The sequence below is a fragment of the Gopherus evgoodei genome, chromosome 18 (genome assembly GCF_007399415.2).
Source record: "Gopherus evgoodei ecotype Sinaloan lineage chromosome 18, rGopEvg1_v1.p, whole genome shotgun sequence".
In the NCBI taxonomy this organism is placed as follows: Eukaryota; Metazoa; Chordata; order Testudines; family Testudinidae; genus Gopherus; species Gopherus evgoodei.
The window spans coordinates 20,620,155-20,639,805 of NC_044339.1; the positions used below are offsets into that span (position 1 = coordinate 20,620,155).

The window sequence follows — 19,651 nt, forward strand, 5'->3', positions numbered from 1 at the left end:
CAGGCTTGTTAGCCTGAATGTCAAAGGGACTCAGCTGGGATCACGGTCAGGCTCCTTCGCCAGCTAGCTAATTTATTTCCATTAGGACAACCATGGTGCTAATTCCCATCACAAGGCATACAGGAGTGGTTCTGTCGTTACGAGGGAAGTGTAGCAGTGCTTGTAATGTTGTGCTTAACTTCCCCCAATATGGAGTATTTCAGGGAAACATTTAAAACTGAACAATAGTTACATGGGAAATCCAATTTACCACTGTGGCCCGAAATCCCAGAGCAGACTGGAGTCAGTGCTAATAGGAGATACCCCTGCTGTGACTGACTTTCAGAATGGGGGCTCTACGGGTGGAGCTACCCTCAAAACAGAGGCCGAACATGATTTTCTGATGGTTTTCAGTGGGATTGTTCACAGGCTGAAAGTTAAGCACATGCTTAAGTGCATCCTAGATCCAGGTCACAGTGCGCAGCACGATGTAACCCATAACATGCACCAGGTTCCATCAAAATCCTCTATGATCTATTCTGAATACAAGAGCTACTCACATCTGTTACCATAGACACACATGCCACTAAAGCCCTGATTCTGGAAGGCACTTGAAGGCGTGCATAAAGTCCTGCTGACTTCAGTGGCAGTTAAGCACGTGCTTTCCTGAACAGGCATGGATTTCTGCTTCGGTGCTTTCCTGACCTGGGGCCTGTATACATAAAATTGGGAGAAGGAGTGGTATTCATGTACAAAGGGAAAAACCACTAGTGCTTCCTCTGGTTATACCCAGGACCGTATCTGAAGCAGCTGTCCAGATATAGTAATACAAAGTTATTATTATAGTTCCTATGGCAATCTGAGTGTATACGGCATGTGAAGGCAATTACTTTGGGGCTAGTTGCTGTTAAAATATTACTAATTTAAGGTGATTAACTCAAAGAATAAAGCAGTTTTGTCACTATCTGTCCCAGATGTTTAGGAATCAGTTTTATGATCCTATAATCTATTCCTGGTGAAGGGAAGAGTCTTTGAAGGTTGAAGAGACTGCAAAGAAAGAAGAACACTGTCCAGAGAAGAAGAATAAAAATCAAAATGTTCTGCACACATTCTGCAGTTCTAACGACACGGGACAATAGTCTTGCCCTTTCTTGTACAATGAATGATTTGGAAGTTTTTCATACGCAATGCAAGGGACTGATTTCTGACAAGAAGTGGTGGCTAAAGGCTATGGTGAAGGGTGACAGAGATAGACAGCCGCAGTAAATAGATAGCTATGGACAGTAGTGGCTGTTCCAATATAACTAGTTAGCTCGCTTTGCACTCAGGGCAGTTTCATCTTTGGCAAGTAAGATTTAACTAGCAGCTAACAGCCCATGCTGTTGCACAGGGTAATTTGTAGAGTCAGCATGGCTGAGAACTTAAAAATTTGATGGTAACAGACCACGAATCCCAGTGATGACTGAACCAGGCGACATTCTAAACCAAAAGAGCTCTCAGTCAGGCTTGTAGCTGTTTCCATCACTTCACACTGACTCAACAGACATTCTAGGCTTACGAGTGACACACAGACAGAGTGACCTGCCTGGAATGTTGTTACATGGGTGCATCCAGGTACCTTAGAAATGACAGGCTGTCGGCAGGAAACACACACCAGCCAGGACGAAACAAGCTGGTGGTACTCCACATCCACCAGATTGAGGTAAACAAATCTGTTGCCAGCTTTCTGAGGCCTCACACCGATATGCAGGTCCTGCATCCCGTTCGGAGGAAGAATAAACACGCCTTTGGGATCCACCTGCAGGAAGCGAGCAAAATGGAAACAGGCAGGAATGCCCACCACTTAGCGCAGCAACCAAGCCGTAGGAACACAAATTCTACCCGTGCCGATGGGGTCTCTCTGCCTCTCAGGAAAGACAATGAAAAGGTTTAATTAGAATCCCCAAATGACGTATCTCTCTGGTCGTGGAAATTAGGTCTCAGTCCGGTACATTCCAGCTCAAAATGTTTTACATTAAAAATGCAAGAAAATCAGAATTGTCTAAATGAAAATGAAAGATGGTATCAGTGATGGTCGAAGTTATCAGCACTGTTAATATAACATGTTATTGGGATAGTCTCAGCATGAGAGACAGTGAAGGAGAAATTAACCCAAACTTTTACATGTGCTATAAAAGATCTTTTTAGAGGCACCAACCTGGTGTCCATTGATCAAGTCAGAAGGGAAGCTAATCTACTGTACCTTCTAGACTCCAGTTTGGAATATAAATTAGCCACTGATCAAATGTTGAGAAATGTGTGTTTCTGAGAAGGAAATTAAAGCTGGCTGCATTAATAAACTAGGCTCTAACTTCATTGTAAAATCTCTGTCTGAGTTGCACATTCAGAGTCTGTCTGCAGAGGAACTTTGCTTAGCAGAATGAATTTCAATAACAAAAATGTAGTTAGCAACATCTAGAGTGCTCATCTCAGCTAGAAATGTTAACCCTGTTACTGCCCTGTGGATGCCTGATGCAGGATCAAAAAATGCTACCAATAGAGTGCTATACATCGAAGGTATGCTTGAGGCATGAGATGCCATGTGCAAAACAGATAGTCTCTGAATGTATTTGGTTTTGTTGAGTTATGTACTTTAATGTTACAGCCATCATTTTTATTTTACACATACACGGCACAGACAGTTCTGGCAATTTGTGTTTTACTTACAAATTCTTTTCTGAGAGCCCTATCAATATAATATCGACCACCAGAATACCATCTGATTAGCTAGAAGGAAAGGGCAGGTTATCTGTATAGCTGGAACTTCCTGCTTGAGGTGGAAAAGATGCTTTGAAATATCAGGGTAACAGACACTTTCATTTTAGGTGCCAAACAAATTTATGAATCAGATAAACGACCCATGTGACATCACACAGCAAACAAGGAGAGGAGGGGAGTTAATCTCCTGAGAGAGGCCCCAGAGCTTATCTGGCAGGGTCTAATGCTTTCCTCAACTGCTGACAAGCTCAGCTTCTCCACATTAGCATGGTATTCACACTCCGAAAAGGGAGATGCTTATCAACCTGTTCTAGGAAGGCGAGTCTGGAGCTAGTCCTTAGAGTTCAATGAAAACCATTTGCTAGATCTGCTTCACTTAGCACAGGCACAAGTTGTGAGATCGAGGCCCACATTTTCAAAATTCTGTATGCCTCTGTCGCTTGTTGGTCAGTTTTTTATACTCACAGAGCCTGATTTTCTGAGCTGGCAAGCACCCCAATTTCCAGCTGACAGCAGGGCAAGTTACAGGTGTTCAACACCTCTTAAAATCAGGTTCTAGGGGTTTCCAGCTGGCTAGCTAAAAGTTGGAACAGTCACAAATAGTGGACACTTTGATAATTTGGTCCTTAACTAATAACACTGATGGAGCAAAGCTCAAGGAGTATCAAGAAGGATTGGAAGAGGCCAGTCTAAAGGCAAAGCGGCATCTATGTAAAATCTGAACAGAGTTTGATGTGCATGGTCACAGCATGGCTGGTCCCTGTGCAGAAAGCCTAGCTCCCCTCTGCCAGGGCAGGAGTCCCCATCTGTCTGATGAAGAGGGCAGGAGGCCAGCACGTGGGTGCTAATAAAGGTCAGGAAGAGGCCCAGTGAGTCAGAGCAGACTGGTTCAGTCAGGGGCAGGTTACACCAGAGGAGCGCCTAGAAGGAAGCAGAAGGTGATTCCTAGAAAAGGCAGGAGATCAGCAAGTGGTGTTTGCTGGCTCGTGTGTCCCCAAGCCAGAAAGCCAGGGCTGGAGGGCTATGGAGGGCTGAAAGCACCAGGAGGAGCAGCAGGAGATAGCTGCAGGCTCTAAGCTGAAGAGCTGGAGCCAGGGGCCATAGAGGGCTGAAGGCAAAGGAGCAGCAAAAGGGCTTACCCACTGACATCTCCAGGGCCAGAACTGGACCCAGAGCAACCATGAGAGGGTCAGGGGGAATGAGGGGAACTCCCCTGACAAGAATGTTCCCAGGAGAGAGGCTGTGGGGGTTCCCGCTGGGAGAAAAGGGTTTGCACTCTAGGTGGACGGGTGACTGTCCTGGTACAAGGACAGGAGAGGGCTGCACAGGAGATCTGGAATGTGGTGAGGGACACCGGGGCTGTATGTTACATTTACTGGTTGGACTATGTTGAGGGAAATCTGGACTATGGCTGTGGAACTTTTGTAATGATTTATGTACATGGGACTTTTGTAATAAATGAACCCAACAGGAGCTATATTTACAGTAAGAAAGACTGTTTGGATTGTTTTGGAGGACTCTGAAAAGGGAAACTGAGGCAGACCAGGCCATGGTCTGCCACAGGAGGGTGCTCCAGGCAGGGGCTACCTTCTCACACCTGCTTCCCTGCAATGTATTACAGCTTTAATTACCAGTTCGGCCAACTACAGCCCAGCCCCTACGTCACAGGAAGCTAATACAGAATTCAAGATGTACAACTCCCAACCATAATTCAGGTCACTGCAGTGAAAGCCGCTCATTGTGGTGACTGAGCTCGCTCTGGATGCCGCCAAGGAGATTCATCTCCTCGTTCTGCCTCAGTGAGGACAACATTTAAACACAGATTTCTTTATTTCCTAATTTATGGAGTGGCAATGGAGTTTGTGTGTCTTTTATTATTTACATTTATAATTATGACTAAATGAATTCTAAAGAAATTATTAGTCTTCAGATAGTCTCATTAATTCAGATAATTTGGCCTCTGGGGTTTTGTACCAATGGTCCTACACATGACGCCTTTAATCAAAAGATAATTATAATGAAGACTTTATGGCAGTAAATTGTTCATAATTCCTAATGGGATGGGTTTCATATTGGAGGGTTATTTTCACTGGGACTGTCAATGCAAGTCCATTCATAATTATAATTGTGAAGGATTTCACTAATTTTCAACTCATCCCTAACTACAGTCTCTTCCAAATGAAAAGTTTCTCTTTGTGGTGGGGAAGGAAGAGAGGAATTGGCAGCAAGCACTGTTGAGTACAATGGCAGAGCCTACCTTCAGCTCCTGTGTATGCGAGGTGTAAGCTCTCACTTTCCTGATCGTTTGGGTGCCCCGGAGAACCAAGGAAAGGCGGGTCAGCTGGCCAGTTATGCAGCTAACGTCCACACGTTGCAGCGAGTGAAGGTAAAATTGCCAGATCTGAAAGGGAGCAGCAAGCCAGGCGTCCCTGGAGCAGAAAGAAGAGACGCCTGTCATGACTGTGCCAAAGGAAAAGGTGACACTGGGTCAGGAGGCATTTCCAAAATGAATGAAAACATACAACTGCAGATGGGAAGGAGGAAATTGTGCTTCCAGTTCCGAAGCATTTGCAAATGCACTGACATACACCTTGTAAAAGGCATGCACAGGAATTCCAGAGAAGACATGTTTGGCTGAGATATGTGAATCGACTTCACTCCCAGGCAACCTTATGCAGGGTGAAATTTTCAAAAGCACCTGGCTGTTTCTGGAGTTTAAGTCCAGTTGAAAGTCAAGCTGAGCTGCTGCCCCAAGGCTCAGACAGGCCCAGAGGATACGCAGGGCGCACACCCCGCAGTGATCAAAGGGGGGATGGAGTGAGTCTTCTCCCCACCTGGATGCTCACTCCTCCAACCTGTACAAGGCAACACCACAGAGCTCAACTGGGGGAAATAATTAAAGTGAGACAAGATGAATTTGTCTAAAGCAACTAAATAAAAAGCAGACAGCCAGAGGGAGCTGCTGTTATTTCATCTCACCTCAGCCCTCATTCAGAGCTCAAGGGGACATCAGCTGCCAAAGACACAGATCATTGTAATGAACAGTTTCTTAGAAAGTGGGCTTTCTTGCTCGGGGTGTGCATTCAGTCCTCACTACATGTGCATGTGTTTTATATTGTCTCTTGTACAAAAATCTTCAGAACCCTCTTAACATCTTCCATCCTAGTCCAGGTTTTGCAAGCAGACATATCTCAAGAGAATCATACGGATCTTTTTGTAGATCTTTGCTTGTCAGAAAAATAAGTCATGCACTGGAACCAGTGTCCTAGGAATGTTCCATGTGCATTTCCTCATCTGCTTTGACAAGGTTTCTGGAGAATTCTCACTCTTCTACTTTTGGATTCTCCTACTTACGTGTAAATAGCAACAAAGAATGTTTTGATCTGTGGGCTTGGTCCTCCAGCTACTTTTAAGAACACATCCTGTGGCTCCCCAGGACCCTGAGTACAGAAATCAGAAAGTAGCATTAGAATAGTTAACCGAGAGATCAAACCAGCTAATGAGGACCCCAGGGGTTCCTTTTCCCTTTATTTTAACCCCCTACCACTTCACGTCCACAAGCAGAGGGTTCCAGAACCTAGCTAAACTACCCTATTCAATTATTATACAGTTTGGCTTCTTCCAACATTTTTAATTACAAACGAGGATACAAATGGCTCTTGCATTCCAGGTCTGTTTCAGTAATTAGATTTTGCAGAATTTTCCCCAAATTTTCTAACAAGCCATAATCCAATTACCATGCTAGTAAATTTCTGCAATGACAATTAACAAGCACCTTCATTATCATCCGCATTTATGTGTGAGTTTGTTTTTCATTTAAATCCTAACCGGCTGAAAATAAAACCCAGGAAACTTGGAATCAGAGCTAAAAATTCCAGCACAGAGCACATCATGAGCTGCTTTTCTATGCAGCTCCCTCTGATGGCCTGATCCAAAGCCCATTGACAGTCAGTGAGAGCCTGTCGTTAACCTCTGTGGGCTTTGGATCAGGCCCTGAAAGCATCTCAGTTATGAAGTAGATACACTGACTATCAATGGGCTTTGGATCAGGCCATCACAAGGAGATGCAGGAGATCAAGCAACACTTGTATGATGGAGAAATATCATCGCCTGAAAAGAAAGGGATCAGAAATTCGATTGATCTGTTTATTTATTGATTAATTGATCGTGTGGCCCTCCTCCTTGCTGTATCCGAGTCTTGGGTACTTGGATGCTATTTTGGAATGTGACACAAAGAGCAGCACCACAATCCATTGAGGTTTTGCGGTCTATTCAGTCAGGACACATTTTTATCTCTTTCCTTACTGGTCGTTTCAGAACCTCTGATTTCTGAAGAATTTATCTGTGGCATCTAGCTGGAGAGATGGTGTTTGCATAAGTGGCAGTTTCCACCAGCATTTCAAATCTGGCCTTTCTTCACATGAGCAATGCAGGGCAACATGACGAATTATGGGATAAACTGTGGTATTAAACACAAGCTGCAAATATGATGAAAGCAGGCTAGAGAAGTTCTGTTCCTTTTTAACAGGGGAGTGAGGCAGTCACAACCTAGTAACACCCAATAGTCTATCATTACAGATCAATGACCATTGGTGCACGGTATCTCTGCTTTAGATAAAGAATAGAGATGGTGAATGTAAAGGATATACTCCATTGGATTTCCGCTTGATTTTTGTAAGTAGTACCATTTTTTTTGTTTCGCAAATGATGTTGGGATCACTGCAGCGGACATACATCTCCGGTTCCCCACCTGGCATTCCTGCTGGGGCACCTGGGGGAAAGAGCATAAGATGACCATTCTCCCTGCTGTTAGGCATGGGCCCATCTCCTGCCCTTGTTAGCAGGAAGGCCTTCAAGCTGGCAAATCTCTAAGCATGTATCTCTTTAAAACCTACAACCCTGCAAAACAAAACATGGAAACACAAGCAGACACAGTATTTGCATGCCAGTTCTCAGCTGGATGTAGACAGTTACCTGGCAGGGTGTACCATGGAGGTAGCCGTATGGACTTCTTCAAGAAGGTGAGCTCCGGGTGATAGAATCGGAATGTCTGATCCACCACATGGGGCTGGGGCTCCACATTAACACTGAGAATTGCAATGGGTTTGTCACCATTTGCCTTAAAGGAGATCTGTGCAAAACAAAAAAGAACAATGAATTCGTCGAGAGAGAAAGAAAAAAGAGACCATCAACAGATGTTACAGCAGAGGTTGGCAACCTTCCACATGCAGCCCATCGGGGTAATCCGCTGGCAGGCCACGAGACATTTTGTTTACGCTGATCATCCGCAGGCACGGCCCCCCGCAGCTCCCAGTGGCCGTGGTTTGCCGTTCCCGGCCAATGGGAGCTGCGGGAAGTGGTGGCCAGCACGTCCCTGCAGCCCGCGCCACTTCCCATGTTGCCCGCCGATGGTCAATGTAAACTAAATCTTTTGCAGCCCACCAGAGGATTACCCTGATGGGCTGTGTGCCGACGGCTGCCAACTCCTGTGCTACAGCAAGAGAAAATACCATCTCTGGCTTTCACTCTGATCAATAATGGGAACAAAATCAACTCAATCTGTTTACAGCTCTGAAGCAGTTACCACCGAATGACAGGGGACCTAGGATGCTATTAGGAAAATTCAATTTAAATAAATATATGATGGTAAAATCTAAAACTGTGAATGGAATCTCCAGGGCACTGAAACCATGTATTTTCAGGGAAGTAGCTTTAAACCAATACCTGATAGAGGAATTAAAAACCAAGCACAGGATGCTGACATAGAGGTCAATAGATACATTTGCAAACAAAATCCTTTTTAAAACAATGCTTGCCATGGCTGTAAAGTCATTGTCTTTTGCTCTTTTCATAAAAAAAACTGTATGAGAAGCCACACAGACAGGACTGGGTCCTAAATAGCCACGTTCACTAAATACATACAAACACACAAAGCCTAGTTACCTATACCCTGCCGTGCTGGTTTGTGGTGGCATTTACAACAGAGAACACAGTGAACATCAGCAGAGGGCTCACAACGCATTAAAAGGGACACTACCCTTTTTCTATACACTACAATAGACATCCAATGAAATTCATAAACATTTATTTCCTTATCATGAAAAGCCTTATGACCTGTCATAAATGGCCAGTTAAAAGGAATTATATATGTGTAGGCTCAATCTTTGTCACAGGGTTTTGATCACTGTAACAGGTTGTAAAACTCATTGCAGTCCACCTAAATGACAGCACTTCTTTTTGCCTCTGTTACCTTGATGCGTTTTGTCAGCATGGCACTGGACTTCCAGGGGGGTGCAGCTTCTGGGTCTTTATTGAATCTCAGCTCAGCAGGGCCCTGCTAGAAATAAAGAAGCAGTAATCATGCAAAGAAGCAGTGTACCTCACGTTATGAATGCATTCTTCGGAATTTTCACCACTGTTTTGATCTAAATTGATAATGTTTAAGAAACCGTATCACAATGAAAACCAGTTAAGGTAAAATTCTCCTCCCAGACCCTCCAGCTGTCCCTCTGCTCTTGATCAGCTGCTCTTTACAAACACAGATCAATGAAAGTTCCCTGCACACTGGGAAAGCAGAGATCTGCTATACAGATCTGAAAGATAATGTTGTCCTGTAAAACACAAACAGCTCTCCTTTGCACCTGGGAATTCAGGTACTAACTTTAAAACACCGTGAATTGCAAATTCCTTGCTGTCACTGGCCTCTTCGCAGTGTTGTTGAGGAAGTGAGAGTTGCTTTTCTAGATTTCTGCATGTTCTCATCATTGGTGGCTTTACTAAAAACTGAGAACATCAATAAAATAGTGCAATGCATTGCAGACAGCATCAAGAGACTGAGAGGAGGACTGTTATCATTTGAACCCTCTCTTTTGTCCCATTGCTGAGAGTTAAAGGAGCACTGTAGGATTACATGTTGGCTTGTACCTCTGGCCTAACCACTCTGAATTCTACAAGCACCCAGCAGCTTTGCCTGGCCTGTTCAGTTATTCTGTGGCATTGAGCTAAAAAGGGAATAAAAGGGAACAATTTGAATACAATCTCATTTTAAAAGACAGTTTTGTGCTTCTAAAGAGCAGACTATGGGTCGCATTCATCCCACTGATGGAGTTACACCAATGAATTTGGCCCTAAATCTTAACACATCAAGAACTGGGAAGCACAGGCGGACGTGAGCCAGTTGCAGTGGCAGAGGGGACTGTTCCCCCTGAAGCGAGTGCCCTGTCTTTAAAATTCAAGCCCTCTATTTTCTCATCTCCATGTGAGCCTCACACCACTGTGCACGTGTTTGCTATTATTCAATCACAACAGATGGACAAGCAACTTTGGCCTTGAAGGTTGAGTCCCTTCTTATTTTTTCCAAGTTTGTGTGTTCTTTGTGACCTAGTTCTGGCTGGGGCCAGAAGAGAAAATATTATAGAAGAGCCTCTTCCAGATATTTCTGACGTCTCCCAAAGACGTTCAGCCATTGTTCCTCTGCAATAAAGACCTGATATTTTTAGGCCTTCCCTTATGAGCTAAGTCACATTTCTGTAAATTTCTGTAAATTTCTTGGTGTGATACCAGACAGCAGGAACAGAAAAATAGAAATGCTATAGAAAGCACTATAAAGAACAGCTGATGTTAAGCGATGTGGCATACTACCCATCACCTGCTACAGATAGCACTGGTTATAAAATGGGCATAGACATTTATACACTTAGCATCAAGTTTAATTCTAGATAATGATGGTAGGCAAATGGACCCTTTCCTCGTTGTTTTATTTTCCTGTGTCATAATATAGTAGAAGAAAGAGGTTGATATGTGTACCTGCATCATGACAGCGTGGTCTACAGAGAAGGTCTGGTATTTAAATGGAATGTGAATGGTCTCTCTGGGGCGCAGGTAGACCTGAGGCATGAGGTTGTCCTGAAGATGGAACATGTCCTCTTCTACTGGAGTAGTCAATGTTTGGGTCAACTCTTTGAAGTGTCTCCACTCCCTACTGTCCATAATAACACTGTGGAAAAAAAAATCATGGACAGAAACCCAAGAGCTGGGGTTCCCCCCGATCCCAAAATGTGAGGCTGAGAGTTATACCTAAACCTCAGTGTGCATGCGCGCAAGGGGGTGGGGGCGGAGGGATGAGGAGTTGGAACAAAGACCGTGGCTGGAATGTGCACACACATTAAATGGAAAGAAAACTCCAAAATCCACCACACCTTTGATCTGGGAAATGAAGACCTCTCTTCTCCCCCAATACACCCCCCACCCCACCTCGAACACTGCACAGTGAAGCACATGAATTACAGATGGTGGTTGGATTGGTCACTGCTAGCGGCAGGATAACTAGGATAGATTTGACCTAGTGTGGCAAATCCTCTGTGCTTAGCTTCTCGGTAACTTGCATTCTCCCATCCCTTTGGACAGTGATAAGGAACGTGGGAAGAAAACAAAGAAAACTGAAATCTCTGAAGGGGGGAAGCTGGTCATTGGTATATGATGGAGCCCTCATTATACACTGACCCCCTTTTCCAATAAAGCCTCAAACGCTAGACGGAAAAGCAACAAGCTTGATCCCAAAGACACCTCTTGTTTTGCACTTCCATGAGTGCCTCTCTGCTCTGGGCTGGCTTTCCAAGTGTAACGTGCAGTATTTTGGAGGGGAGAATGTCTCTGGCTCCTACCTCAGCTCCGGGTGGTTGATCTCGATCGTCACCGTGTGCTGGATGTTGTATGGGTTTCTCAGGGCAAACTCAAAGAACTCTGCTGTGCCCAGCGTGGCATAGAGAGTGTAGCTGGAGGTGATGGCCTGAATCAGCATGCTGGAGATGCTCTCGGCCTTGATGCGCTCCCGGTAGGCATCAATAATCTGCAGGTCCCTGGAGTGCTGCACGCGCTCCTCACGCCGGCCCTATCAAAGAAGAGACACCTATGACCAACACACTGATGTGGGCCCCTCTCGTACACGTCTGAGGATTCATCCGAAGGAACCCAACCCGAGCCCTGACACGAGAGATGCTACAGGTTGTTTTGTCAGGCCTGGCTCCCGTTTGCTCTCTGGTCCCAAGATCATTCCGACAGCGCTCTGTGCTGCTCACCATGAGGCTTGCTCTCCTCCCACTGACATCCTCCTGGGCTTCGAGTTGTCGCACCATCATCATCCTCTCCAGCTTCCGCCTGCGGATGGCGCTGGCCTCGCGGCTGGCATGCTGGAAGACCGTGCTCACTTCCTGCAGGCGGCTGAACAGCATGGCAGCCAGCTCGCTGTCCACGTCCGCCAGCTTCTGGGCTTGGGACACGTTCTTAGCTGGGTGCAAAGGAAAAAAGCATCAGAGCCTGGGGCTGAGGGAGTCGGGGTGTGGACCCCATGGGGAGCAGTGCAGTAGCCAGCTGAGACAGGGAGATGGACGGATGACATGGGCAAACAGACAGATATGCTGACTTGAGTTGCCTCAAACATGCAGGTGTTTGAAGCCTTCTGGACCGGCAAGCTAAGTGAAGTGGTGACCAGCAGGAAGGGGAGCTGAGGAACAGCCACTTTGCAGTACATGCTGTTCTTTCCTTGACCAAGCCTTAGTCTGGCTTTGGGGCCAGTTCAAGCTGAGTAGTCCCAGTAGAAGCCTGGGTAGTAGGTGGAATTATACCAAGGTCCCTCTCCCAGAATTTGGCACTGAAACTGGCAGTGAAAGCAACACGTCCAGGGCTGTCAGGCAATTTTTTATATTATGCAGCTTCTGAAGCTTTCCACAGGCAGCCGATAAATCACATCTCTCCTGAAGTGTGGCCATCATGCCAGATCTGAGTAAGAAGGAAAGCCAAGCAACACATTGCGCTATATTAATTCTCTCTGGCCTGTGGATCCCAACGGTGGCCAACAAAAGTTCCTCTCAGTAGTGACAACATAACTGCTAGGCCTGGATTAAATATGGAATAAACAATAAGCATCTGGGATTTATGGGATTCTGGGTTCATCTGGATATTCTGGCGACTGTATAAATCAAAACAATCTCAAGCCACCAAATGTTCCAAAAGAGAATTCTGTTCCTCTCCCTTAATTCAAAACCTGCCTGTTTCCTGCTGTACGCTATACACACATCTACATTTTTATTAAAACGTTCTTTCGCTCCCCTCCCTCTCATTTCTCCACAAAATTGCCACTGGAGCAGCTCCCAATTGAAGTGCCAGCCAAATATTTAATATGTGAAATACAATCCACTACCAAGCACATGATGCATGGGATTAAACTCTCGACATGACATGAAACTCCACACATAGGCTGTTTGAGTCCTGCTGCACTACCTTTTCTTTAAAAATTGGTAAACAAGGGTTATTTGCAAATTACCCACCTGAATTTAATTTTAAATCCACTTAACTGCTTCCCAGACATGACAAATTAGGTTAGACATCTTGAGCCAAAATGCTCGTATTTTAGCAATAGTCATATTTCAGCAAGTGTCCACAATGTTTAACCTTATGGGACATGTCAAAAAGTTAATGGGAAAGGAAAATGCCTGGCTGGAAAAGCCTGTCTCAGTAGGGGAGATTCTGCAATTTAAAAGCAGAATGTTCTGTTATCAAAACCATTCCATGGAGAGTGCATTCATCCAATTCACTCTGCCATATGAGGCCAGCGTGCACAGCTCAGCACATGGAGCACTCCACTTGGAGTCAGGCACCCAGGCAGGAATTTAAATACCCCATATCTCTATGCTTCCTAACTCCTGCTGAATTAGAAGAAGGTATGCTGTGGGAGAGAGGATTCAGACCGGATTTCTGAACCAGCAGGGAGGAGTGGAAATCTTGTGAGGGAGCATGTTTTTGAGGGATTTCCAGGTCAGAGAATTTGCTTCAATATTTAAACCTTTGACTTTTCTCTGAATTGAACCTTATGAGATTCTCTGGTGAACAGACACACACACACACTTGCATGTGTCCAGACACACATGTACACACATGCTCTCTGAGACAGTCAACTGCCTCGGAGTCATAGCATCAAAATGTGCTCCAGCTCCACCACAAGGTGTGGGCTTGATGCGAGAATTTCTGTGCTTTGCAGGAGATCAGACTAGGAGATCATAATGGTCCTTTCTGGCCTTAAAATCTCTGATTCTTCTTCTTCCTGCATTACGTTCTTTAACACTTCGTGCAAAATGTCTAATTATTTCAATACTTCACATGCCTCGTCACAGAATCATTAGAAATGTAGGACTTGGATAGATCGCTTAGTCCAGTCCCCTGCACTGAGGCAGGATTGAGTATCATCTAGACCATCCCTGGTAGGTGTTTCTCTAACCTGTCCTGAAAAACCTCCCATGACGGAGATGCCATAACCTCCCTAGGTAATTTGTTCCAGTGCTTAACTTCCATTACAGTTGAAAAGATTTTCCCCTAAGTCTCTGTTGCTGTTACTTCATGTCCTGTCCTCAGTGGTTAAGGAGAACAATTTATCATTCACACTTTATAACAACATTTCATGTACTTGAAAACTGTTATGTCCCCCCTTAGTATCTCCTTCCCCAGACTAAATAAACCCATTGTTTTCAGTCTTCCCTCATTGGCCAGGCTTTCTAGACCTTTAATCATTTCCATTGCTCTCCTCTAGACTTTCTCCAATTTGTCCACATCTTTCCCGAAGTGTGGTACCCCAGAAGACTGCCCAGGTTTTTCATTGGGAATACAGGTGTTGTATAAATCGCTCACACACAACAGGGCACAATGGGACAACCTGTCTTATTGACACTCATCAGGAAGTCCATTAAAAGTATGCATAGATGCATAATAGTATTTCTGTACCCCCTATCTCCCTTGGGAATTCTGCTTATGGGCAGCTCTCTTTCATTTCACACACCATCTGGATCTCCTTCGAGAACAGGTGCTTACTTTGGTAAAATATTTCAATGACTTTTACTCAAGAAATATACCCAATTCCAGCTGCACATGGATAGCACAGGGCAGAGACTGCATATGTATGTGTTTGTCTGTGCTCTCGTGCACTTGCATTTCAGCACAGACGTGCATTCGGTGAGCTGAAGAGCAGAATGTGGAAGATTAATTTCTCTCTCTAAGAGCCTGATTCTCATTTGCACGGTGGTGCAGACTCACTGAGGCTGCGAAAGCAGTGTCAAGGAGCCTAAATGGAAATGACAATCAGGCCCGAAGTGTCTGAAAAACCTTACATGCCAGGCAGTGACCATTGTTAAAGGCAGGGCTGGGTGAACTGTACATTAAGCTCGTCTGAACCAGGACATAATAAGGGGTTCCCATGTCCTGAATGCAACACCACCCCCCTTCACAGGAAGGAGTTAAAATTGGGCCCAAGACTCTTTGTCCAGGCTTAGGTAAAGGCAAGCAGGCCTCAAAACTTCAATAATTTCTTAAAGGAATATAATTTTCAGCTTGAGCCCTCCCATCTCTAAATATATGGGCTGTTGCTGCTCTCTGATATAAGGGAGTTTAAATCACTGCTAGGCTGAAAATCAACAGCCATCTCTCATCCCCAGCAATTGCAGACTAACAGGAATGTAAATTCCACGTATAGGAGCTCAGTTATGCAGGCACAGAGCTGCAGAGTAAAACTTGATTTTCACAGCACCAACCTCAGCAAACACTTTGTCTGATTAAAGAGATGAGAGAATAGGGCCTATGAATCATAGACTCAGCAGATGGAGGCTCATACAAGTGTTTTTCTGACAACAGCTTCATTTCCAGCAGACAAGCAAGAGGATGGGCTTCTCCATTTACTAAAGGATGGACTCCATGCCTCAGTGCCTTAACAGCTAAGGATTTACCTCCTGGACCTGACTATATCTGAGGACTGGAACAAGTCTGGAGAAAAGCATCACCTAAGATTGGCTGATGAGAGAGTTCAGCAGAATCCGATCTCTGTGCAGGTTTGTCAGCACCCACTGAGCAAACATCAGGTTCTGAACATTCACAGCACAGGGGAGCGAATCCAGCAGCAGCTGTGGGGGTAGATAATTTGGGGAACAAAATCCCCAATAACCCAGCAGCAGATGGACCACTTCACACTGATAGAACCTATGTTTGTAAAGTGATATTGTGGGAGAAAAGGAAAAACACCAAATCCAGCAACCCAGTGCACACAGTACTTGTGTCTTTGAGCAATTGTGACCTTTGGTATTTTTAGTAGTGCACAGGAGAAAAACTATTGCCAGGCTACAACGAGCTAGGAGCCAATGGGACTTACCCCCAGGCGTATTGAGGGAGAACAAGCTGCCTCCGTGGAAGTTGCTGGTCCCATCATGTGAGGAGACAATGCGAGAGCGGGAGGGTGGCAAGGAGTTTGATTTCTTCAGCCTCTGCTCACACAGGTGACCTGCAACAGAAGCAAAGAGCTGGTGAAGACGGGCAGGCGGGCTCCAGCCAAGCCCAGAAAAAACGCCCTTTGCTAAAGGGATCTGCCTTGCTAGTGAGGAGTCAGAATGACTCTGGCCCAGCAATGATCCCCATCGACCACAGGAGAGAGGCGCTGCTTAAGTTGGACCCTGAGGGTGGGATTTTCTGAAGTGCTCCGTTAGCCTAACTTTGCTTCCATTAAAGCCAATGGGAGTGTTAACAATGACTGCAATATTAACAATACCTAGCACTTATATAGAACGCGCCCTCAGTAGATCTGAAAGCACTTCACAGAGGAGGCCAGGATCATTATCTCCATTCTACAGATGGGGAAACTGAGGCACAGAACGGTTACAGTGACTTGCTGACGGTCATCCAGCATGCGCCCGAGGTGAAGAGTTGGGAATAGAACCCCAGTCTCTCCATCCTGTGCCCTGGCCACTGAGCACCCACAAAAATACCTTTGTTTTTAATAACAGTTCAGTGCTCAAGAGGTGCCAGATGGACATCCCTGGATCCCAATGCCTTCTGTTCATCTCCAGCAGAGACAGCAGCATTGCAAGGTTCCCCCACACACAGGGCTAACATGCTCCAGCCCCACCCTGGTGGGACCAGCTCTTGGAGCCAGGAGAGTTTTGTCTGCACAGTCCACACTCAGCATTGCTAGCAAGGGACAATGGAGCCTGAGTGAGAGCACTGTTTCATTTCACAATCCGCCTACAGATGACATTTATTCTAATACAGCACACTGCTCCTCCCACGGGTACCTGTTGCCAGTTGCTTCATGTCAGTGAGGACACAGATACTAGATCACAACATGCAGTAAAAAAAATTCCCTGTTGCTATAAATTGGCAAAATTCCAGTGAAATCAAGAATTCGGCCCAATATATCTAACTTCTATCACAACCATAGCCCAAAACTAACCAGTTCTCTGGCAAGAGACTAAGAGCAACCATTTTTAAACAAATTTGTTTTAGCTAATTCCATTTCTCAAAGTACTGTGTTTAAAGTTTACTTTCCCTTCTCGGGCTATGTAGTTTTCTCTCCCCTTTCTCAACTCTCGACAAACTTCAGGCTGGTTCCTTTCACAGAACCAGAACAAATAAGCATATGAAACAAATCAACATACCCCAGAGCAATGTTAATAAAATATCCATCTGCACCCACGCGTATGCCTGAGCAGAGAGAGCGCTGTGTTTACAGCACGGTGTAGGACAGTTATGGGGTAAGAATGTTACACATATTGATCCAGCACCCCTACCTGAACAGTTAGCCCATGTAATTTAAATATAGACGTATCAGGGCTTCCCTTTGTCAGAGCAAAGAGTGTTCCTATTACCCTATTTGTATTCATTTTTCATTGATATCTGAGCAGAACACAGCGTGTGCATTGTGACCTTGAAACATAACAGTGGATTTCTGCAGTCACTTAAGCGGACTCCAGTTCATTTATTATTATCAGTCATGTTGATTACGATAGTGCCTAATGACCAACAAAGAGTAGGGCTGATTGTGTTAGGTGCTGTACAGAAACAGAGCAGCCAACAGTCCTGCCTGGAACCGCCAACAATCAAAATAAAGCAGACAGATGCAGGGTCGGGGAGGGGGAGACCAGAACAGCAGGGTGAACTATGGGATGGCTGCAGACAGCCTGGGGTGCCCCAGCTGAGTTAGGTAAGTAGGAAGTGATCAGCTGAATGGTAAGGACAGGGAAGGGGGCTGGGATATTAAAAGGAAGTGGGGTAAGTTGGGCAGGCGTGGGGAGAAGAGAGTGGGAGAGGCAGGTGTGGAGTGGAAGCGACACTTGGGGAGGGGAATGGGGAAGGTTGGAGCGAACAGCCAATCACCACAGGGCACGGCAGGTCCGACAGAGCTGTAGGAAGTCCCCTGAATGGCTCTGGCTGCTTCTGCAGCTGCTCTGACCAGCTGGAGCCTCGCTCTGCACCTCGGGTGCTTCCTTTCGCATCAGGCTGCGAACTGGACTATCCAAAGCATCTTCCTTCTAATCCAGGGAAGGGCATCCAAGGAGGTTCCATTAGGCTTTTTATAGATGGATGTCCTTGATTCTTGGTCCACAGGAGTCCTCGCGGAACCTCACTACAGCCACTGCAAAACCTGCACTCTCTACTGGTGCAATGAAGTTCAGATTTAAGGAGTTGAGGCATCATGTATCTACAGAAAGAGATTTGCTTCCCCAAACACACACACTGTTGCATTTTAAAGTCAATTTGCCCAGGGCTGAAGTAGACAGACATATTTCTTCTGATTTTGCAACAACCTCTCATGAACTTTGCCAAGTTTTTCAGGTTTCAAAAGCACCACTGAAAAGTGAACGTCTCCTCCTGCTACAGCTTTTATCACTCCAGCTTGCTTCTCAGATGAAGTAAATGCAATTTGGAATTTGTGGATGTTGTTATGAGGAATAGAAATTACCAGTTGAACTGATTGGCTGACGAGACTCGTACTGGATAGGCCCAAAACAATACCAAACGTTTTGGGAAGACAAGGTCAAGTTTGGGAGACTTAAAACGTGGTCTTGCTTTCTGAGTGAAATGTGCACTCCCCACTGGTTGCCACTTTAGAAAAGACACACTGTGGCCAACATGGCCACAAGAAAATGTGCCCATTATAGAAAAGTTCTGTAGATTTTAATAGCAAATGATAACTTTTCTACAAGTCTTTTGGACCTTGCTATGAATTTAACAGAAAGTTATATCCCTGCTATAGAATTCTGCAGGATGGTTTAAAAACAAAAGTTAGCAGCAACCACAGAGTCACGTCTCTGTTACATTTTCTAGATTTTAGGGTGACTGTTGGATAACCCCATTAGTTTCATCACTGTTACATTTTATAGGACTTTTCCCATAAGGGACAGGATAACTGTTCCCATTAACCAACGATTTAGACACTGTTGGATTTTTACTATGGGTCTTTGCAGTATGTAAGTGACATTTTCTTTATGGCTACCACAGAAAATACATATCTTTAAAGAGCCAACAGCTGTCCAGAGTCCCTGGAGCTAGGGTGAGGGGCTTTTATTACCTGCAAGAGGCCCAAATACTCCCTGGTATTTGCTTGTATCACTGGCAAAGTTTGTTATTCCAATGTCTCTTCCTCCCACATACTAGCTCATATATCAAGTGAAGAAAAACTGGCCCTAACACTGATCCATTTACTGTCCTGTCACCTCTCTGTGCTGCTGTAATTACATCCATATATAGGCTATCCCAGCTTGTACAGAATGAAGCTATAAAGCTGTCTGCGGATTCACCTAACCTACAAATGTACTCTGTCCTTCAGATGAAAGCTCCATAAATGTGGAGAATTGGAGACATTTGGCTGCAGCCCCTGAAATTGTTTGTCAGTGTTTAGGGCTGGATTCCCGTAGGCCCTGTACAAGTGTCTAGGGGAGGGCCCGAAGTGCATTCTCCTCCTCACACCGCTGAGCCTGGGCACACCCTCTCTGAGGAGCAGAGGAATTGCACCCAACTGGGGCCGCTCCAAAGAGATGGGATGAAGACAGGACCATGCCAGCTCCCTCAACATGCAGAGAAGAGTGCACCCTGCATGCTTGCAAGA

General features: G+C 45.2%; 1 protein-coding gene across 14 annotated transcripts in view; it reads right to left on the reverse strand.

Annotated features, from left to right (window-relative positions):
* The window catches only part of NPHP4 (nephrocystin 4), a 103,585-nt gene that overhangs the window by 5,578 nt on the left and 78,356 nt on the right, over positions 1–19,651 (reverse strand). For 12 of the 14 annotated variants that reach the window (XM_030537342.1, XM_030537336.1, XM_030537335.1 and 9 more), the window contains 10 exons: positions 15,923–16,051; positions 11,814–12,022; positions 11,400–11,626; positions 10,543–10,732; positions 8,987–9,073; positions 7,711–7,867; positions 7,422–7,507; positions 6,091–6,176; positions 4,994–5,165; positions 1,598–1,777 (listed from right to left, as the gene is read on the reverse strand). In XM_030537342.1, coding sequence (XP_030393202.1) covers positions 1,598–1,777; positions 4,994–5,165; positions 6,091–6,176; positions 7,422–7,507; positions 7,711–7,867; positions 8,987–9,073; positions 10,543–10,732; positions 11,400–11,626; positions 11,814–12,022; positions 15,923–16,051 — 1,523 coding nt within the window. The remainder of the gene's footprint in view (positions 1–1,597; positions 1,778–4,993; positions 5,166–6,090; positions 6,177–7,421; positions 7,508–7,710; positions 7,868–8,986; positions 9,074–10,542; positions 10,733–11,399; positions 11,627–11,813; positions 12,023–15,922; positions 16,052–19,651) is intronic. The other 2 variants (XM_030537338.1, XM_030537343.1) reach the window with 2 other exon arrangements.